At 41.2% G+C, this 23233-nt stretch overlaps 1 protein-coding gene across 1 annotated transcript in view; it reads left to right on the plus strand.

The window, feature by feature from the left end:
• The window catches only part of RAPGEF5 (Rap guanine nucleotide exchange factor 5), a gene marked incomplete at its 3' end in the record, with an annotated part of 161230 nt that overhangs the window by 14949 nt on the left and 123048 nt on the right, over nucleotides 1-23233 (plus strand). The window contains exons 2-5 of the mRNA XM_082015389.1: nucleotides 13793-13843; nucleotides 14970-15076; nucleotides 16096-16217; nucleotides 17594-17762. Of these exons, the coding sequence (XP_081871515.1) occupies nucleotides 13793-13843; nucleotides 14970-15076; nucleotides 16096-16217; nucleotides 17594-17762 (449 nt within the window). The remainder of the gene's footprint in view (nucleotides 1-13792; nucleotides 13844-14969; nucleotides 15077-16095; nucleotides 16218-17593; nucleotides 17763-23233) is intronic.

Here is a 23233-nt window from a genome sequence, read left to right on the forward strand (position 1 = left end):
CTGCTGCTTAGTCTGGTGGTCAGAAGCTCCTCAAATACACTTTTTCGTAGCGCTGGCTGCCAGGCCTGACTGTCCCCAGGTGGTGGAAATACAACCCTTGTAGAAAGGCAGTGATGTGTGAGTCTTTTCCTCTGATTGTACTATGGCATCAGCAGACCATTCTGCTGGCTCTTTGAGGTTGCTTTGTTCAGGATATGCTCAGCTATACTTTGGCTGTGAGTAATGCAGAGGCTATTCTACTTTTCTTTCATATGCCCTGGTTCACACAACTGATAAGCGTGCTTATGTTCACATTGTGTCCTTCTGCTTCTCTCTTACGTGTTCTAATGAGTATTTTTTTAACAATAGTTATAGTGCTACCACTGCTGTCTTCAGTGAGGGATGAGGTACTCTTCTGGGTTGTTATTTCAGATTCTGCAGGTGCAAGCTGTGGTTACTGCCTCATGTATGTTTTGAAACAGTCTTAAAAAGGTCATCCACAACTTTCAAGACTTCTGTTTTAAAGCAAAACCTTATAATCTGTTGAGTAGGAAGGCTGCTTAATAGTTTCACTGGACTGTGCTAGCTACAGTAAAACCCTTAGCATGATCTTCTATTACGTATTTTCTGGACTATCCCCATATCTAGTGGACGCCTGGCCTGTTCCATGGTGAGATAAGTAACCCTGAAACAGTTCCTCTGGAGGAGTAATCTTCCTTACACCACCTGATACAATCACAGAATCTTTGGGTTGGAAGGGACCTTTAATGGTCATCCAGTCCAACCCCCCTGCAGTGAGCAGGGACATCTTTACCTGATGTACACAGATCTTGTTGAAATCATAGAGTATTCAATCTCTTTGTCAAGGGACACGTCTTACACATGCATGTACGTTCGACTTCATAACATACCATTCACCTCAGACCCCTGCAATGCTGTAATACTATGGACTTCTTTTTTCCACTGCACACGTTTTGCATGCTAATTTAGACTCTAGCACTCTTTCCCCCCCACCCCCCCCATGTGCCTTCGAATATGGGAATAAGATTGACTAGGATATAGACATCATATGGTGGGACTTCTGTTGGGATGCAAAACTAGATAATAGTTGCAAACGCAATTAAATGTTAATTAATTCAGATAATTTAATCAGATGTAAAAACAGAAAAGTCTTCTAATCCTTTGACTCTCAAATTGTGAGGCTTTTTTTTCTGTTTAAGGAATAATACCTTTCTTGTAAAGGAAGAAATAATTGTGCTTTTTTAATTGTTAAAAGCCTCCTAATACACATAAGGAATGAAACAAAGGGATAGGAACTTTATGCTTTAAATACCAGGTCTAGTGTTTCTGGAGGGCTTTTTTCTGAGGGCTGGGAGATTAGGGATTAACGACCTCATGTGGGACAAGAGACTGATGTGAGACCAATTGAAGGAAGATTTATTTATTTATTTGTTTGTGTGTTTAGTTAGTTAGGTTGCTTACACTAGTTCTTTCATATACACTTTCTCCACAAAAGATTATAGAATCATTAAGGTTGGAAAAGACCTTTAAGATCATCAAGTCCAACCATCAACCCGACATGACCATGCCCACTAAACCATGTCCCGAAGTGCCACGTCTACACGTTTTTTGAACACCTCCGGGAATGATGACTTCACCACTTCCCTGGGCAGCCTGTTCCAATGTTTGACCACTCTTTCAGCAAAGAAATTTTTCCTAATATCCCATGTAAACCTCCCCTGGCACAACTTGAGGCCATTTCTTCTTGTCCTATTGCTGGTTACTTGGGAGAAGAGACTAACACCCACCTCACCACAACCCCCTTTCAGGTAGTTGTAGAGAGCGATAAGGTCTCCCCTCAGCCTCCTCTTCTCCAGACTAAACAACCCCAGTTCCCTCAGCCGCTCCTCAGAAGACTTGTGCTCCAGACCCCTCACCAGCTTCGTGCCCTTCTCTGGACACGCTCCAGCAACTCAATGTCCTTCTTGTAGTGAGGGGCCCAAAACTGAACACAAGATTCAAGGTGCAGCCTCACCAGTGCCAAGCACAGGGGCACGATCACTTCCCTACTCCTGCTGGCCACACTATTTCTGATACAGGCCAGGATGCTGTTGGCCTTCTTGGCCACCTGGGCACACTGCCGGCTCATGTTCAGCTGGCTGTCAACCAGCACCCCCAGGTCCTTTTCTGCCAGGAAGCTCTCCAGCTTAGTGCAACAAAGTTTAATATTTCCTTTTTCTATGAATTTGAGTGGGGTATGCTCACAGAGGGTGTTAATCTCACAGGAATAGCTTATGAAGTTTTGTGGCTTTTTGCTTAAACTGAGTTTGGTTGAACATCTGTATTCTAAGCCTGAGGAGAAGTGCAGGGATCACCTGTGCAGGCCTTGTCTTATCTTGCCCATGCTGTCTTGAAATGAAATTATGAATGTCAAGAATCCTTATACGGACCAGTTCTATTCATGACATTTTCAAATGTCTCTTGTTGGAGCAAGGTCCTACCCTTAAAAAATATAGATCAAAATGAGAAAACTCCCTGGTACCGCCTGGAAAACCTCACGAGATAAAGAGACCCCCAGCGCTCACACAGAGGGATCCAACTTCCACAGCAGTAGGAAGAAGGACTTGTAGACTTAATTGAGTTTAGAGTGAGTAAATGTACAGCGTGTAAATTCAGAATAACGCAGCATAGATAGACATGATGTGGCGTATCCATGTGCTTTAATAATATCAAATGTGTGCAGACAATTGTTACACATCTTTATTTTCATTCTTTATTCATATATCAGAAGAAAGGCAGGTAATTAAAATTAAGGATAAAGAATATCGATAAGGAGATCTGCCTCTTTAGGGCAGAAGCCTTGCCTAACTTCAAAGACTGTGCTCTTCTTTCCTTGATACTATGTTCATGACGGAGGTTCCTATGTAAAGATGCCTGAGCTGTTTCTGTGACCTTATGTGGGTGCTGAGCGCATCTTTTACTTTCTTAATAGCTTAATCTGCACAAGATATGTCATTTATATTATTTGCTTATGATCTTATCGTACTAAGTAAAACTTGTATCTGTTAGGTACTTGGCACTTGAGCTGTTTTTCCACGTCCAAAAATTTACAAGACTCATTTGTGTCTTGCATCTGTGATATTTTTTGATTCTGTAACTTCAGTCTAGTGAAAGCTAAATTTACCTAAGCTGCTTTTAGTGGTTGTTTGTGTATGCTAAACTCCTGTTCAGGTTCTAATCCGCTTCCATATCTAATGGTGATTGCGCACTACTCCCCATGTTACTCTATGTGCTAAGTGATCAGGACTGAATGATAGGCGTGCAGGGATTTCTGAACTGCCTTGTTTTTCAAGTCCCTCCCCGTCTCAGAGGTAACAAACCTCCCTTTGGAGATGGAGTGCACTTGAGTTTTCATGTGTTCCTGCTTCAACAGCCAGACCAAGGCTTTTAAACACAAAAAAGATGTTCGGGGTTAGCGTGATCCCATTCTGCAGGCTGCTTTAAGGTGCCAGTAGCAGAGCTCCAAGTAGCGCTGAGGCTCTGCTGAGAGCAGGTGAGGAGTTCCTGGATCTACTTTGTCAAGGAACTGCTTGTGTGATCCAAGGGAGCAATTTTTTTCTTTCCTTGCATATGGAGCGCTTCTTAAGCTCTCTGTACGGGGAGGCCTTGGCTGCTTTGTGAAACTAAAATAGTTTAATAATTTTTCTACAAAAAAGTAAATTACAGCTGTTCTTCTGGAAGTGGTTAAGAACTCCCACTCTCCAGCCCATAGTAGGTTGGCACCAGCTTGTGCCAAGAGCTACTGTCAGTGAAATTAATCTTGTTCCCAAGAGGTCACATAACGGAGTGCTGCCAATGCAAACAGCGGCACTGCAAAGCCTCACGCTGTTAAGGCTGTAATGCAAGCTTCTTTAACCAGAGCTTCTTCACCAAGCTTGGAGGCTGCTCCCACTCTCTAAAAACCTCAGAAGCAGGAAAAGCAAAAGTTGGCAGTTTTATTCATGTTTTGTTGTGTTTTAAATGTCCTATGGGTATTTGAAGTTAGAGTGGAGCTACCGGTGGTTGTCTGATCCAGCCCCTGGTCGGAGCAGGGCTAACTTCAAAGCCAGAGCAGTTGTGCAGGGCTGTGTCTGGTCAAGTTATGAAAACCACGGGCAGGAGACCGCACAGCCTGGGCATTAGTTCTTGTTTGAAAATTGACACACAATTTTCCTGTGAAATTTCTTTTCACTAATGCAGGCTTGTGAGTCAGGCTGCCTGGCTTGCAGAATGTCTTTGCCAAATTGATGTGCCATCCTGCTTTCTTTTTTTATTTGGAAATGTGTCATGAGAAGGTATTTTGCTGGCAACACAAGAAATATGCCCACAGAAGTAGTTTGAAATGCTTTTAAGTATGCAGACAATCCACATTTTCCTACTCCTGATCTCTCTTTTCCTTGTTTTATTGATGTCTTCATTTAGATCTATCTGAAAAGAAATGGTAACCTGTCACTGGGAACATCTTTTTAATTATAGTGTGAAATACCCAGTGCACATTCTTTTGAAAGCTCCAAATAATGTATTATTAAATTATAACTTGCATCATTAGAAATATTAATTGTTGCATAAAATGTTAATAATCACTAAAAACACCCACCCACCTGCTTTTGTGTGCTACCCTCCGGATCAAAACCAAACCAAATGCTGATGGCCAGGAACACGGTGGTAGATTACAGAGAACATCTACTCTATTTATTAGGTGCTCAGTTTTAAAGAGAAATAAATGCACAATATTGCTAAATTTTTACGGTGATGGTCTGTACAGTGCCTATTTTGTGCTGAAAAGAACGGGGGGATGCTGCTTTCCTGTGAAATGCTGCTGACAGCCAGGAGGAGAGAAATGCACTGGGAAGCTTTTAAGGTAGCATTAGGAAAGGTACGGCTGAAATGGCAAACTAGGCACAAATGCTGCAATAAAGTTAGGTTAATGAAGGAACACGAATAATTGTACTCCACATATTGTAGTGTTATATAAAGCATGATAAAAAGCAGTAAAATTCTGATTCTTTTCATATTTAATGAATTCTCATTGCAAACATTGTATTAGCATATGAGTTGAAAATGTCCATAATGTTATTATATGAAAGAGAAGAGAAAATTTGTTCAAGCTCTGTTTCTGCATTGTAAACTACGGCTGTAGCCCACACCATTTACAACTGACCTATGGAGTTAAAGAGATGGGATTTCTGTTTTACCTAAAATGATGCACTTATGTGAACATGAAGGTGGGAGGTGAAGTTCCCCACTACTGACACCTTCGAATTTTGTCTTGTCATTTTTTGTGGGCATAGTTAACTTCCTTTTCCGTTGACAGAGCAGAGACACCGAGGATTTATTAGGCATGTTTTGTGCCATCGTTCCTTGGACGGTTTGAATTCAGCCTAAACAAGCGCTTCCTGCGAGCACAGCCGTCCCTTCCAGCCTCCCCCCGCGTCCCACCGCTGTGCCCCTGCCGCCCGCCTTGCTAGCGACCCTGTCTGTACCGGTGGCCTGGCGGAGGGCGATAGTTTGGGTTAGTGTCAATCGTTATTTAACGAGCCAGTTCGAAGCTTTCGGTCCTTCAGCTTGGTTCAGGGTCTGGCTTCACAGACACGTGCGGAAGCACAACGCAGAAGAGCGGTGGGGATGGGAAGGTGAAGCAGGAGGTGGAGGGAGGACATGAGCTGCTTGTCAGCAGCCTTGTTTTATGGTGCATTAATCTGGTCGTGGGAATGCATCATTAGCAGGAGAGTGGCCGCCTCCTGTTTTTAAGGAACATAAAGTTTCTCTAATCCAGGCCTCCCCCTCTGGCCGTCCACCATTCCTCCCTTTCTCTCAAACGGAGTTGGCTTCCGTGTCAGGAAGCTTTATTTGAGGCACAGGATACGGACAGAGCAGGTTCAGGCCTGTGTTGGTGCCTTCCTGAAACTGCATTTATCCAGGGCTTTTCTCCTACGGTAGGGCCGGGGAAGATGGAGGAGGGCGACCAGCCAGTCCTGCCGTATTGTCTTCTGTCATATCTTTTCTGTTCTTAACTTCTTTTGGGTAAAGAAAAGGGCGTTGCAAACAAAATTTGCTCTTGCGCACTACATTACACTCCTTGCTAGACTTTAAAAGTGGCCGGCTTATGCCAGATGAACTAAAGAAGAGTTTTGTTTGAAGCATAAGCCCATTCAGCCGTATTTAGTTTGGTAGGTGCTGGAGAATACAGAAATGCTTCTAAACGCACTGCTTTCCTGCCTGCCCTCATCTCAGAAATAAGTCTTTAAACCTAAAGAGCACTCCTTGTCCTCATAAAGAGCAGCCATTTTCTTTGCAGATCCCTTTCTGTTTTGCGGGAGGGGAGAATGAACCATGAGTTGTGGGTTTCCTTTTTGTGAAAGAACTTACTCAGATTCATTGCAGGTTCTTTTTATACAGAAAACAGGTGAGAATACACTCTTTGGTTTCCTCTCAGTAATGACCCATTTGGGTTTCTCCAGAGACCTTTGCAGGCTCACCTGGGAACCCTACATTGCAAGCTCTGCTGAATAGAGATTTCTCTTTTTACAGCTTTTTGACCTTTTTGTGCTACACCTAAGTATATGAAGTTTAAGATGATCAGGGGAAGATCTTTTCTTTATAAAGAGGATCCTTTATAAAGACTTTTATATTTAATATTAAATAAATATGAATGGAGAGAACTGTTCCATTGGTTGTTCTTTGTTACCCATCAATTCCGACAGCAGGTTTCAAGAGGAGCAGTGGGGGAAGGTTGTTTGTTACGAATATTATTTGGCAGAAAGTCAGGCATATTCTGTGGTTTCGTATGAATGATATCTGCTGAAAGTCAGCTAGCTTCCCAACCAACTCTGCTTGCTGTGCCTTAGCAACCACGAGGAAAAATCTGCTGCCACATGGAAACGGATTGGGATTCATGACAACACTCCCTATACCCAGCCACCCTCAAACAACGGTAGCATTTCACCTGCTAAACACAGCACCCATGTCTTATTTCTGCTTAAAAACCCTATAATTTAGACAGCAGCAAGCCATGTCAAATGCAAAAATTTGAAGGTGGCAAAGTGATAAAGCCAAATTGTTCAGTAATTTTCTTTCCCTTCCCCCACTCCTTGCCTGGCATGAGTAAGCACTGGGAATAAATGAGAATTTGCTCCTGCAGAAATTGCTGCCTTCTTATGTTGCAGGTTGAGGAGGGTGTGTCGGGCAGGTACAGCCCGGCTTTGTTCCAGGATTCTTGTTCGGATCGGGGTTGGAGTGAATTTTATAGCTGCATGCTTTTAGCAACTCCAGCAAATCTTTCTGAAGGAAAAAAAACCAAAACAAAACAACCCACAGGGTTTCACCAGTTGTAATAGTTGCAGTGGTTTCTCTCGCTGTTATGGCATTATCATTGTCATGGTTTGTAATGAGAGAAAGAAATCTGTCTAGGAAAAAAATAATTACTTTTTGATTTGTGCGTGGAGTGGGAGAGAAGCCTGAGGGAAATTAAGTAAATACCCCTGGTGGATTTTTTTTTATTTTTCCTGAGCAACTTTATTATTAGAGTTGAGTGATTAATAAAGAGAGAAAAGCAGAAACAGATGATTGTTTTTGAGAGTGAGTTTGGATTCAACTTTATTTGTGATCCTTTTCCGTACGCTGTCTCTCATGGTTGAAATGTGAGAAGTTTCCAACATGAGTATTTGTGAAAGTGTATTTTAGGCTTGAATGCTTAAATGCTTGTTGGAAATCTGTCTGAATATATAATTTCCTTTGTGGTCACATTAGGCAATTTAGGTGTTGAGTGGTTGCAGAAATCCCTCTGTCAGGGAATAGAAATGATCTCACTACCAGGTAGTCTGTGCTATACCATGTGCATTTCAAAGTGAGATGATTTTTTTTTCAGGCTGTTTATATTTAGGGAATAAACTCTGACAGAGCACAACACTGAAGCATTTGCTTAATTTTAAGTATACTGAGTAATCCAATTTGGAATGCACAAGTGTTATACTGAATTCTTTAGGGACATAGTGATAGTGCCCTGAAACTATGAACAATTGTTTTCTTACATTTGTACACAAAAATGTTCTTAGAACTGCTCAGCAGTGTGGAGTTGATCATGGGCATGTTTGCAAATTAAGCCCTGGTTAAACAGATAAATATTGATGAGCATGTTGTAAACTGGAAACAGGTTAAGTTTGCACGTAGCAAACTCTTCATGTGGCATTATGCTCCATCTTTGGTAACGCAACCAGTTAAAAACCTAGTTATTTGAAAAACTTGGAATGGAAGCTTAAGCAATTTGCTGGGGGTGGGGAAGACCCCTGATTCTGCCTTTTCTCATTTCTTTTAGTTCTACTATAACTCCCGCTGTAAAAGATTTAGAAAAAGGAATAATCTTGACTAATAAAAATTCTTTTTTACTTCCCTATTTTTGCCAAAGCTTTTTTTTCTTGCTAACTGCACAGGAATATCAGAAGCTCTTAGAAGAAATGCAAAACATTTGCATGCCATATTTGAAATTACTATTTTCCTACAATTTCTGTGGCCTCTTCTGTAGTGTTACAGTGTGACTTCTAATATAGACAGGTTGCTGGCTGCTACCACTGTACTAAATCCCAGCCGAGGAAAGCACTTGAACTGGAGCTCCAAACACTCTTGCTTTGTTTCTCTCTGAGCATGATGGTGATTAAATTGCTAGCAGATTGTATGGAGCACTGCTGATGCTACCGCGACTGCAGTGCTGGCAATGGCAGAAATATCAGCAGTTGTTGGAACAGCTTGGGCAGGAGGCAAAGCGCAAGCAACTTGTAGTCAAGTCATCCTCTGAAGTTGAGATGAGGCCAAAGCAAAATCCCAGATCTAAAAACAAGGAGAAAATTCAGATGTTATCTCCAAAAGGTATGACTGCAAACATGCTCTATAGTGTCTTTAGCCCTTGATTAGAACATTAACCAGGTTCTAGTAAATGCATAAGGAGTTGCTGTAGTGGAGCCAGTTCAATACTCTGCTGGATAAAGAACTAAGTCAGCATCTGACCGTAAGATACAGCTTGATCTTATCAATGGAAATCAAAATGTGCCTTCATTAGTACTCTTTGCTTGTTGTGTAGTATGTTGTGGGGGAATTTCTTTCCAAACCTTTCAAAAATCAGTTTGTGCTCACGTATTAAAACATTATCATCATTATCTTTACCTTTAAATAATGGCAGAAATTCTCAACTTGTTTAAAAATAATTGTCCAGTTGAAGCAATACTAATTTAAACCCAGATATGGACCTTGCATAGTAGTATCAGTCATTTAATTAGCTAGTGCTTTTAAAAATCTATCTGATGTATTTGATTCATTAGCTAATAATTCCATGAGCTGGTCATATGGATTGTAAAGAAATATTTCCTTCTATTTTTTTTAAATTACTTGCTGGTCACTTTATTCTAATCCTCCCATTCTTTTAACGCCATTGCTCTACTCCCTGTGTTTCTAGTGATTTTAAATACACCAGTAAACTCCTTTATAATTTTTCTTAATTTCAGACTAAATTATCTGTGGTGTATTCAGATTTAGATCCTAGCAGTCTATTCCAAAACCTTCTCCTGGGCCAACTGTCCTCTCCTGTCACATGCAAGTCGTGTCCCCAAGCTAGGATGCCATCCCTGTGCCACGTTCATATTTCACACTCCTGATGGCCCAGCCCAAGGCACCAGCTCCCTGCCTCTTTCTTCCTGCATCCCCAGTGGGGAAGCTGAAGCCACCTTTGCACACCTACTCACGTATGGTGGGAGAGCCCTCCTGGAGGACACCTATCACTCTGGATCTGCTCCACATATGCTCTCCTGTCCCAGGACCATACGTGCTGCCACATCCCCCATCTCCCCCCTGACACGCGGTTTGGCAAAGCTTCTCCTCAAGCTGGTGAGGAGGCACAAGGGGACACCGGGGTGACGGTGCCTGGAAAGCAGCGCTTGGCATAGGCAGCAATAGCCATTCCAGGGTAGTTTTCGCAAGAGACGAGTTGTTTGCTTGATGACTAATGGATTTGTTTTAAAAGCACATTCTGCCTCATTCTAAGAGTTATTTGCAAATGCATTTTGAATTGGTGTGTGTCAAAACCATTTGGGAGGAGCAGTCTATATTTACCAAAACCTTTCAGGGAGGGGTGGTGCTTCCCCCACACAGCAGCCTGAAGGTTGGGGTTTTCAAACAAAGCCTGGATCCCTGATTCACTCCCCCTTCTTCCTCTGTCTGGAAGAGGACTGCCAATTTGTCCCCAACAGCCCACGTCAACTCTACTGAAAAGAGGTGTGCTCAGTAGCACAAAATGAAGGGATTTTGTGCTAGCTAAGATTTTTTTGAGGCAGGTTAATAAAAAAAAAAAAAAGGAAAAGAAAAGGGGATCTAGCTTGGTAGCTCCTAAAATTGTAATGAATTTCAGCCAAACTGCAGTGAGTGTTTCAACATCACACAGGCTGCACTAGCATCAACAGGAAAGATAATTTTTTCTATTCCAGAATGCAACTTTCACTTTTGTTTTATTTTCTCCTATGCAATTTCTATTTTCTTGTCTTTGTATAAATTTTGTGGGTGTAGATTCCTGCATGACAGGCTAAATGTACTCTCCTGGGTTCTCCAATGTGTCATGCTTGCTCCGAGGTGATATACGTTCAAACTGCCACTGACAGAAGCCGTTGTCCTGTCTTCCCTTCTCCCATTTCAGGGCTGTGAATTCTCTCCCCTGCACCAGAGCTAGCACTGTGTATTTTGAAGGATAAACTAGAAGATTTTTTTTTCTCTACTAGCTTTCAGCCTCAGTCACCTTTTTCAGACTCCTTGGAATTTCTTCCTAATATCTAGTTTAAATCTACCCTCTTCCAGTTTAAAACCATTACTCCTTGTCCTATCACTACGCTCCCTGTTAAAGAGTCCCTCCCCATCTTTCTTATAAGCCCCCTTTAAATACTGGAAGGCTGCTGTAAGGTCTCCCTGGAGCCTTCTCTTCTCCAGGCTGAACAACCCCAACTCTCTCAGCCTGTCCTTAGAGGGGAGGAGCTCCAGACCCTGATAGTCTTCATGGCTCTCTTCTGGACCCACTCGAGCAGGTCCACGTCTTTCTTATGCTGGGAGCCCCAGAGCTGGGTGCAGGACTCCAGGTGGGGTCTCACCAGAGAAGAGTAGAGGGGGAGAATCACCTTCCTTGACCTGCTGGTCACGCTTCTTTTGATGCAGCCCAGGTTACGGTTGGCCTTCTGGGATGCGAGTGCACATTGTCAGCTCATATTCAGTTTTTCATCCACTGGTACCCCCAAGTCCTCCATAGGGACACTTTCAATCCACTCATCGCTCAGCCTGTATTTGTGCTTGGGATTGCCCCAACCTGTGTGCAGGACCTTATGCTTGGCCTTGGTCAACTTCATGAGGTTTGCAAGGGCCACCTCTCAAGCCTGTTAAGGTCCCTCCGGCTGGCATCCCTTCCCTCCAGCATGTCGACCGCACCACTCAGCTTGATGTCATCCGCAAACTTGCTGAGGGTGCACTCAATCCCTCTGTCCATGTCCCTGACAAAGATACTAAATAATACTGGCCCCGGACCCCTGAGGGACACCAGTCATCGCTGGTCTCCACCTGGACATCAAGCTGTTGACCGCAACAATTTGAGTGCATCATCCCGCTAATTCCTTATCCACTGAGTGGTCCACCTGTCAAATCCATGTCTTGCCATTTTAGAGACAAGGATGTGGGTGGGACAGTATGAAATGCATTGCACAAGTCCAGGTAGATGATGTCAGTTGCTCTTCCCTTATCTTGCCAGTGCTGTAACCCCATTGTAGAAGGCCACCAAATTTGTCCCTTTTGCTGAGTTTGGTCTGATGCTGTCGTGTAACTGCACCCTGCAGCAGCTGTGTTTTCCCCGGCTGAGGCTCAGCCGTCCTCTCAATGCTGGGGATGGGGCCAGTGCAATGCGAGGGCTTGTAGTTCCCACCGGCATTGCTGGAATTAGCTCGCTGATGGTAACGTCGTTAGTGCCAGCCTGGGAATGGGGCAGGGAGGGGGGAAATCGATGTATAAGCTTTAGCCGAGCTGCTGCAGTGGGTGAGGCTTGTTGAATGAAAAGCTTGGTCGGAAACCAAGTGCAATGGTGGTATGTAGGGCTGCTGCAGAACCGATGTGCTGGCGAGGAAGGAAGAGTAAGTGGGATCTGAGGCAACGTTGCAGTCTTACGGCATCTTTGCTGGGTATGGGAAAGGGGAATTAAGCTTTTGTGTTATAGTATTTCCATATGGAGCTACTGTTACATGTGGAACTACACTAACATTTGTGATGAGTGTGGACGCGTTAGATGCTTCTGTGGTTCCTTGTCACTTCCCTTCCTCTTCTAAAAATACAGTAAGAAGAATATAGGGGGAAAAAAACAGGTGGCATCAGTGAAATATGGATTCTGTAATTCTTACAGGGTGTGAAGGATGAATTTTTCTTTATGATTACAATATACCAAGTGTGAATTGGATCCTTCTCAAAGCGAGGAATTAATTATGCTGCCTACATGATGGAGTAACGTGAGGGAGCACCACACAATCCTCCCATTGTGCTGCCAGTGCACCTGCACAAAGTCTTCTGTTCCACTCCCAGACTTTTTAGGCAATATTTATTTGCGTCTTGTAGTAAAATAGAAGTGGCCAGTAGGCATCAGAGTAGACCATATTTTGTCTTTTAACACTGACAAGATACCTGGTGAGTAAAGGTGGAGTAACCTGACTCTCGTAGAGATGTTTATCCTGTCTCTGTTTGCCTTCCAGAGTTCTGGTCCGCTGTTAATTCTGTATCTCTAAATCCCTGATCTTTATTGATCAGCAGTAAGGTTTTGGCATTTACATCTCCCTGCTGTGAAGAGTTATATGTCATTTTCCCTTCTATCTCCTCAAATATGAATCCTCTCTAATTTAATTGAGTGATCAGTTTGCTCGTGTTACATAAAACAGAGCACAGAAAGTCTGTCTTTTCTCTGTGCCATGTCATTATTTTGTATAATTGCATTATGTCTCCTGTAAGTCTCCTTTGTAAGGTAAATAGTCACAGTCTTTTCTGTATCTTCTCATATTAAAAATTATCCAAATCCTTTCTTATTCCTACCACTGTTATTGTCTGAATCCCCTCTAACACTGGAGCATCCATTTTTTGAGATGCTGTTACTAGGGCAGCATGTGGCATGGCAGAGATAATGCTGATCTACATTACAGCAATGTTACCTCCCTGCTGGTCACCATTTTATTCCTCATTTATCCTATTTTTTTTCTTTTAACTACAATTAAGAATTTAATTTAAAAGAGTGGTCTTCCTTGAGAAGTGTTCTGTGACCCTGAGGTGTCTTTACCGAATTCCTAAAGTTTGCTTTAAGAGGTATTAGAGCATGTGTAATTACATTTTCTCCCTCTAGTACATGCTGCTTTTAATGTTGGGCTCATCATGATACTGTCTTTTCACCTAGCAGTTTTTTAGGTTTATCCTGAAATTCTTCACTGTTGTCTCTGGTCTTTCCTGACCCAAATAATTGTGTGTTGTCTACAGGCTTTGCCACCTCATTGCTCATTTTCTTTTCCAGAACAAGAATAAATATAGTAAACAACACAGAACTGAGTTTACCAAGCCTTTTTCATGATGTGAAAAAAAAAAAATTATTTGGAGACTTCAGTTAGACTACTCAGATGATTTGATAAATTCTTTTTAGTTAGATTTCAATATCTAAAAGACCTAGGTTGCTGCTGCTTTTTTTCGTACAAAAACCAGAACAAAACTAAAGCTCTACCAAATTGTCTTACAGACCCTGTCCAGAAGAATTTCAAATCCCTATTTGGAAACTCCTTCAAACAAGGTACTTGTCAAGTTTCTTTTGAATTCCATCAAACAACATGTTAGGAATCTTTTTGCTTTGGTTCAGTCTCTTAATCATAGCTTTGAAGACACTTGTGAACGTGGTCTGCAGTTAAATCCAGCTAACCAGTTATAATTTGTGTGTGTTAGAAATTGTCTACTTCTGTTACTGAATTTGCAAACTGAATTGTTGTGAATTCCGACATGCACTCGCTTCCCAGCCATTTAAACCGTTGCCACCGTTTAGCTTACTTCTGCTTTTGCATCTCACAAGACCTTACTGTCTCAGGACTTTTTTATATTCCTTGGAAGATTCCTAAACATAGGAAACAAACAAACAAACAAAAAAGGTGAAGCCACAGCATTGTTTTTCTTTCAAGTTAGTTATTTGTGTTATTGATGTGTGTTGCTGGGATGGTGAGGAAACATCACAACAGAAGCCTGAGTTGAATTCATCAGTAAGGAGTGATATACGGAGTCTGGGTGGAACGTGGTTTTATGGAAGATGGAGTTGGGTCCTGTTTTGATACACACATCTGCAGCCTTGAGGTGTAAGGTAGAAACCAGGTGTGGGGGAAGTCATAGGTGTGTCCATTCTGGAAGGCCACATCCTCCTGGCAAGGTACAGATGAACTGACCTGTAGCTATCACAGGATACCTCCAAAGTTTCTGAACAAAAAGAAGGAACTATGAAATGGTGTTTCAATGTGTATTAGTCTTGTATTAAATTATTTAACTCAAATACATATGGATTAATGTTTAATTTTAACTGAATTTGTGTGGTTTTGCAATGTTTAATACTGTCTTTTTGCTTTGCTAGAGTAACACTTGTTTTCATTTGAACTTGTCTGTTGTTCAAAGGTAAAGCTGACAGATAGTAAAACCTCTGCTTTTCTAAGGCAGCAAATATAAAAGTAGTCCAGCTCGTGGGAGCATCTGCAACCCGTGGTACAACTGGCTATGGCAGAAGTTGGGGCGCATTTCCTATGAGGCTTTGCCTGCTCGCTTGTCGTTTAGCTGGGGAGAAGGCATTGCTCAGAGGGAGGGAGCGGACGGTGGCAAAGCAATTTACTACAGCAGGAATAAATCCCTGTTTGTCACAGTTTTCAATTTCTCTTCTTATTCAGATTTATGGAGAAAGTTCTTCCTGTGCTGGGAGAGCTCTCAGGAACATTTTTACTCTACAAGCATCTGACCTGATTAAAGACAGGGTGTACCTTACTGGCATTTGCAGGTAACCTGGGATCATTCATTTTAATTAACTGGATGGGTTTTATTTGCATTTGTTTATGCCCTGATTTGACAAGAGAGTAAATTCTGAGAGTGAGATTTTGTATGTGTACTAAGAATTGAAAATATTTTCTAAAAAAAGTCTTTAAAATCTCATGTATTTTAATATCTTTTCTTATGTTACTTTGTCAGTTGTCACAAAGCAGCAGTAGCCTGATTGTATGTCCATTAATTTAATTGCTTATGATTTCATATACAATTTGTTCGTTGTTATTTGGTTGAAAAGAAAGAGTATTCAATTCAGCTCTGGTCTGGAGTTATAAAAGAGATTAATTGGATTCCTAAGATTTAGTTACACAGTGATTTTTGCATGTAATTTATGGAATATTTCTGTAATGAAGTGATTTTCCATTCGTGTTGCATTACAGCATAAATGCTTCCTCCTATTTTCAATTATGCCAAAATGTGCAGGTCTCTATTATAGCACCATTCATTCATATCCGTATTTAAGAAAAAGCCACAACTTCATTTTTTTATGATTTAAAAAGATAAGTTTACCAATAATGTGAAAGATGAAGTACACCCTAGAGCAACATTCAAGGTCTTACGCGTATATTGTGCAGCTGTATTGCTTATGCCTATGCTCAGAAAGAAAATAAAATCTTGAGGCTAAAAGCTGGATTTTATTTAGCTCATGTACATCTTTGGAGGACTGTCTGTATGCAGCACAAATTGATGAAAATATTACATATTGTAAAGCATGCCGCATGAATTAGGTATGTAAGGGAACTTACTCATGTAATATGAGTACCCTTGTTGTAAGTAGGGGCATCCCCTGAGACTTGCCAGAATAATTTCTTCCCTTGAAATGAAGAGGATTACAAAAATTAGTAATTGAGACAAAGAGTTTTCCCTGCTGAACAAAAGGATTCACTTTTAATAGCTTTAAAAACCAGCTCTTTATTATAAAAGAGCATTTTAACATTACTGTAGTGTAAGAAGTGATGTTTTGCTTATTTTCAGGAGAAGCTGTGTTGGATCGGAACTGGTAGACTGGCTTTTGGAGCAGTGCCCTTTTGTTAAGTGCAGATCTACAGCAGCTGGAGTGTGGCAGCTCCTCCTGGATATGGGCATTATATTATCAGGTCAGTCTTGATAGTGCTTCTAGTGTGAGGAAGGCTATCAATTTCTCCTCCATAGGATAAGACTAATGTTTTTGATAGGATAGGAAGGAGGGAAAGAAAAAAAATGCAGATTGAGCCATTTTTCTTGACAGTTGTTTGTTTTACTATCTCTTCAGTAGGCTCACGTCTGTAACCTTTAATTTAATAAATACCAAAGATTAATCTCTTTTTTTTTTTTTTAGGCAATTTCCTTCCTTTTGCTTTTGCAAATGTAATTGCCTATTGCCAAGTTGCAGACAGCATGTGTGTCTCTTCCAGCATATTTTTTTTTTCTCCTCAAGCTCTTTTAAGTCTTTCCACAAGACAGCAGCTCTTTAGTCACTGCAGATCATGGCTGTGCCAGATGACTTCTCTAGCTATTAGTGATTTGCCCTTCCTCTCTCTGTTTTTCATAGTTTTAGATTACAATGGATTGAGACAGGATTCAGCTCCTTGAGACAGTGGTGATTCTAGGTTCTACCCAGCCACCCCACCTTCCCCACCAAATTTAGGGGTTTGGTCCAGCCAATGTGGTTGGTGATAATTAAATTGGTAACCAAGCTCTGGAAATCTGAAGGACTTTGCTTTGTAGCTGGGACTACTTAGGTAGCTCAACTCAGAGCATACCCCACCCTGGGGTCTGTGCTAGACACTTAACTTTCCTCCGTATGAAAAGGTGAGGTGTTATGGAAGATTTCTGCTTAAGTATGCTGACAATATACTTAAAGGTTTTCTTCTGCTCTAACTACACTGACAGTATGTCTGATCATGCAGCCTCAACAAGGCTGAATGACTCTCCCAACAGGAGCTTGTACTTTTGGCTTTGGACCACATCCTTCAATCCCAGTTCAATCCCAGTTATGCCAGGGAAGATGGCAGCTGTTGTACTCGTGCATAATCTTACCCAGATCTAGTCTACAAATCCAGTAGCCCTGAATTTGAAGAGAAGCTGGGATAATGATGGGCTGCATCCCCATTACTGAACTTTGTTTACTAGAGCCTGGTTATTGGTGACAACAGATTAGAAGCCAGTGGCAATCAAGGCTCAGAAATCTGACAAGTGGAAGGTTTTAATCTCCTAATTCTGAACTGATTTCAAAATCGGTTAAATACTCAGCAGTCTTAACGCTTGCATTTCAGGAGCCTGGAGATCTTCAAGTTGAGGTTTTGGGGTTGTCCTGTTTGGATGAACTGAGTCAATACGAGAGGGCAGGATTGCTTCTATGCTGAGTTTGCGATCCTTTTGCCCTGTGTGGTGGTGCAACTCACCATTAAAGTGCAACACAGAATGAGGTGGGGACCCAGAACCTTTACATGGTAAAGGTTTAAAAGCTATCTAATGTTATTTTTTCTGACAGTGGACAGACAACTCTATTTTCAAGACACTCATGCTTTCTACCAGTTCTCAGCGGATGAATGTACCTACCTTTTCTGTGAATTTGAGAAAGAGGAAGGATGGAAGAATGGAGTAAAGCTCCTACTTCAACTACTGCCATTGTCCCCTCCCAGGGTTGACATGTGTAATCTGTAAGTGTGCGTGTACAGCTGTTTGCAACTTTTGCTTACTGTTTTTTAAATGCCTAGCTTATAGTGACACTATTTACCCCCAAACCACGGTGCAAATGAGCCAGCTTTCTTTTCAGGGTTCAGGAGCTTTGTGGAGATGGGCTCTTCATCTGAGAAACTCAGCGTGGGTAGATAAAGGCAGGCACTTGACTTGGGGTTTTTGGTATATTGTGATTCTTATGTACTAGCTTGCTGACTCTAGCTTGCTATATTACCTGGGCAAATGGCTTTTTTTTTTTTGGTGTCTCCTCTTACATTTGGAGGCTTGTCATGAATTTGGCAGCAGGCATGCTGTGGAGCTGATTGACTCGATCAGATACTGTTGTGCTATGTCAGGATCAGCTATCAGATGGATAGAGAGGATGGGCAGAAATTTGGTAGTTTCAGTCATCTGATTTTAGTTAGCTACTGCATGTTTGCCAGAGCTCTGCAGTCTCGCATTATTATTCCTTTTTCAGAATATGCCTTTTAAGAGTTTCACTTCCTGTATGTCTCTTCTTCCACCTAACTATTGGATGTTACCATACCCTCTGGGCTGATAGAGCTGCACTCTACATGTTGCCTATTTAGAGCAGCTAGAAGGAAATCATAGTTATTTGTGCCACAGTGAGAGGCCAAAATATAGGAAAAAGGTGTCAGTGAGAGGTCTGGAGGCTCGTGACCCCTCATGCCTTAGCAAATCTGCAGGAGCTGGCCTGAATAGACAAGTTGGGTTAAATTCTTTCATTGTTCCTAGCATGATGAATCCTCAAATCTGATATTTTACTGTGGAGAACTGTTACTCTGCCAGTACTAGGATTTATACTCTTTGATGTCAAAGACAAAACTTTCTTCTATAAGTACTTTCCTTCTCTACATATTCAATTTTAAAAACACTTTCTCTCAGATATATGTCCAACGGAAGTATTTTAGAGGAACACAAAGCCCAAAGTCCCTGTAAACTATCTGATGCCCAGGTTCTTAAATTCAGACATGTTGAGCTGGTAGAAAAAAATCTCAGTAATTTTTATGCATGGCTCAGGGCAGAAACGTGATTGCCTCCCCTGTTGCTGACTGCCCTCATCAACCAGAAATTGGCAGTTCTGGAGTGGGGATTTCCTTGGAAACGCATTTATTTGGTCAGCTTGACTGCGTGTAGCCAAGTGACAAGGACCCCAAATTGGCTAGAGCAGGGGACTGAATGTGGTCTTCTAAGCAGATGACTTATATGGGAGAAAACCTTTGAATATTTTTGCAAATAGAAATTCTTGTCTTCCAGCCTACTCTGGTGCTAAGCAGTTTATCAGGGTGATTCCATCTTGATTTCATTGGGAATTCGGATCTTCCTTATTATCACTGCAAATCAGGCCACTTTTCATGGTTTATGACTCCTTCTACAAAGGCTTTGAATCAAAAAGACGGAACAGATAGGTCATATTGATGTGTTATGTGAAGGATGCTAGGTAGGAAAATGGATTGAAGACTTTTTAGGTTCAAGTTAAAAATGTATCCTGCATGCTGACCTTGGCCAGAGAATATCACTATTTTACAGTCTGCTCTGCAGTTTTATCATTCCAGTGCAACTGTCATTTCTAGTGGAGGATGATCCCTGTCACATGAATTGAACAATTATTCATTAATATACTTTTCCAGCTCCTTCCTGCTCACATTATTCAAATTTTAGTTGAAGTTGGATTCCTTTTGGGAACATTGTCACTGAAAGATTATTTTCTGGAGGTTTTTCGTGTCAGATTGTGAGGGTGCTTTTTAAAAAAATATATATTGAAGGAATAAAATTTTAAATAATGGTATACTCTTGAGGGAGTGTGATATTGAAGGGAAAGAAGGCTTTTCCAGGTTCAGAATTCTCCATGCTTGATGCAAATAATACACTGCTAAAACACAATCTGAAAGGGAATAGATGTGATCAGGTGTTTGTTAAAGTTATTTGACCAGGTTAAATAAACCCGTATACTCTTTTTCATAAAGAAAGAGGGCAATTCTAAAAACTCTTCCTTGCAGTGAATGTTTGGCTTTTCTCAAATATATAAGCTGTTTTGCATACCATTAGAAGCATAGTCTTTCTTGTAACTTAATATTTTTGTATTCATTTTTCTGTCCTAGATTTTCTCGTAGTCTATATTGAAGGCATTAATTCTGTATATACATAGGGATAGAGAAATTCTTACCTTATTAATTATATTCCCTGCTTTTGATGAAACCAGAAGCGGCTGCCTACTTGTATACCAGAAGGCAATGTTGGACATCTGGTGGTCCCGGGAACTAGACAAGCTCTGTCTCCTCCATAGCTGGTGGGCAGCAGACTTGCACTTGTCTGGACTGCAGGGTGCATCAGTGGATCTCTGTGGAGCCCCATGGATCTGGTCTCCCAGAAGGACTCTCTAGACCTGAGTAGGCAGTAGCAGTTCTGGGGAATTCCTTCAGCAGCTTTTCTGGAGACTCTATTAAATAAATGTGGCCCAGTCTCAACTTTCTCTACAGATTTTTGATGGATTTGTATTTGCTTCTGGTCAGTTTTAGCAATGTTACCAAATAATACTGTAGTAAGTTCTACAATGAAAATAGCATTCTGAAGCCTGAGATGTGCTTACGGTTCCTGAATAAATGCTCCCTGTTGCCTTTTGACCTTGGCAAATACTCTACTTGAAACATAACATTGGTGGGACCTAGCAGATTTTTAGCAGCTCACACTAAACTGAAGGTTAATGTTGTGATGTGTATTCCACAGGACTGAACTCCTGTAAATGTTGTCAAATGAGATGGGACTAATGCAGGGGCCTCCTGGGGTCATTAAACACCCTATGTTAATCACAGACAATTCTACTTGACTAGAAAAGAAGTGAATATTGCAATAGCCTGGGAACAAAAGATCTGTATTGAAAGCTGTGCCATGGACTTCCTTACAGCCTTGAGCAATCACTTAGGCTCTCATCCAATGCCTGCTGAATTCTTTTCCAGTGACTGCAATGGCTTTGTATCAGGTGTTTAATCTTTATGTGCTTCTATTTCCTTCTTTGTGTTTATAACAACACCTAATTCCCAGAACCACTGACAGACTCAATGAACATTTCAAGAATGCATTGGGTACCTTGGACTATTGAAATGTATCCCATAGTATTTTTTTTAAATTATTTGAAGAGATGTTAAAAGGGGATTTTTTTTGTTTGTCTCATATTACTTGTTACTTTCTTTTCAGAAGTGTTAGACTATATTCTGTGTCTTCTGTCCTGAAATAATTTACATTTTACTAATTTCAGGAAAGTAACCGTTCTTAAAAGTAATTTGGTTTTAATGCAAATAGCCAGAATGGAATATTCATTTAGTTACTGCCTTATGGAGTTCCTGGAAAGATTTTGCTGAATGCAGACAGCTCTCAGGTATCTCTGGGTCTTTTATTGGCACTGTAGGTGGATTGTACAGTCAGTATAGAGACATATGTAGTGGCTTCACATTGGACAGTTGAGGTTCAGGCACAGGACCATGGGTGTATCCGTATTGCTTCCTCCGCCAATGTGTCGGGAAGCACCGTAGTTGCTTTCACATGGTGTACAGTAGTAATTGTGCTGGACCTGACTTGCCTGCATACAGATCTAGGGCAAGCATCCCTGCATCTCGCTCTGCTTAACACACTACCGAGCCCACGGACCACTGAGCTGTATAAGCATTAGGCTGGTTTGCCTGGGCTTTGTAGCTCTCGTGTGGTACCAGCCCTACTAGGTCTTAGCTGGACCCTTTTGAAAAAAAATAGGGTGATACCTATCCTGATTCTGTTCCTCAGTATCCATTCTGTCTTTTTTCCATTAGCCTGGGTATCATAATACAGTCTTCCTCTGATTCTGGAGAGCTGACAATAGTTTTTAGTATATTAATGGCTTCAGAAGTATTCAATGCTCATATGCAGATGAATACTGTGAGTATTTTCAAATAGAAGATGAAGTTGCCCAAGATGGAAATAGCTATGCTATATGCTGTTCTGGGTTTATAGATTGCATCTGTGGCTGTGTCTACTGAGCTGCTATCTTTTGCCTCCAATTTAGAAGAATCAGGTCCTAGCCTGGTTCTGAGAGATCACAAGAGATCAGATGTATAGGGAAACATGGGCATCTAAAGAGGTCAGTTATTTTAATCTCATTCCAAACTATGAAGAGAAAGACTGAATAAATCAGTCTTTGTAACTGAAACTGCATTCATGTATTTCTTTGGGGCTGTTTATAACACTTAAAATGTTAAATAACATTTTTCTTTTAATAGGAAAGGCAGTTGTGAAAACAATTGTCATTGCTAATCTGAATTCCCATTTTGGTCTGAATATGCTTGCCCCAGAATGAATGCATGTGTCATTCTGTGCTTTCTGACCTTAATTTTTTAATCAGAGAAAGAAATTTTTGGACGTGGGATGTAAGAACCACAGTATACCAGCTGCATATTCCAGACATGTTTTCAGTTCTCTCCCTAAACACATCAAGGCATATGAACAATTAAATAATTTAGCCAAAGATAGAAGGTAATACCTGGGATTTATGTTTATTAGAGCAGCTGCAGTTTTGCGTATCTCCTCAGTTTGCTGGCATGCCACGCGGCTTGAATACCGTGGAAAGTAAAGATCTCAAGGGCATTTTCTTTTTCTTCTTCCCATAGTAATAACCCTATCATATTGGTTTCTTTCTTCGGCTTGTCAGTAAACCTTACAAAAGGCTCACAGTTTTAGTGATGGGGAATTAGACTGTTTTAAAGAAAAACACAGCCCTACTCTGTGCTGTCCACAGCAGCTTTTGTGTGGCTTTTTGCATGTGGGCCAGACTTCTGTGACAGTTTCTAGAAGGGTTCTTCCTGCACTGCACCACTTTTGCAAAGACACACTAAGTCTCCCTGTCTTGTGAGTAACCGTCAAGACAACCTAATAGTGTTCTCAGCCGTTACTTTAGTTTGCTAATTTATGGCTTCTTACATGTATTCTTTTAGTTTTCCCATATTTTTTTTTAAATGTCAAACTTCATGCTTTGATGTTGTCTGCTTTTATCTATGTGTGCTTGCATTCCATAGGTGTTGCTCCAAACCTTAGCAAAGCTGGGTGGCGGGCAGATGGAAAACTCTTTGCTCTGTCGATGGAGTATGTTTATAGCAGAGCAAAATATGCATTCAAATAAGCAACTCTGAGCTAAGAGGGTCCTGCATTCTTCAGTTCTTCATCGTATTTTTATAACTGAAGAACTCTCTGACTGTTTTACATTAGTCCAACCAAGAGTTTTTGACAGCAAGGGACAAAGGGTGTACTCTGTCGTTACCGACACAATTAATTATTGTCATGCTGCAGTCATCATTTTGATGTGTAATCTCAAAAGCCCTTTTACATTAGTGCCTGTGGCTACACAGTTCCGTGCTTTACAGGAATCAAAAGATACTGAAATAGAATTAAAGAAATAATAAAATCT

The sequence above is a fragment of the Phaethon aethereus genome (genome assembly GCF_964289735.1).
Source record: "Phaethon aethereus genome assembly, chromosome: 2".
NCBI lineage: Eukaryota > Metazoa > Chordata > Aves > Phaethontiformes > Phaethontidae > Phaethon > Phaethon aethereus.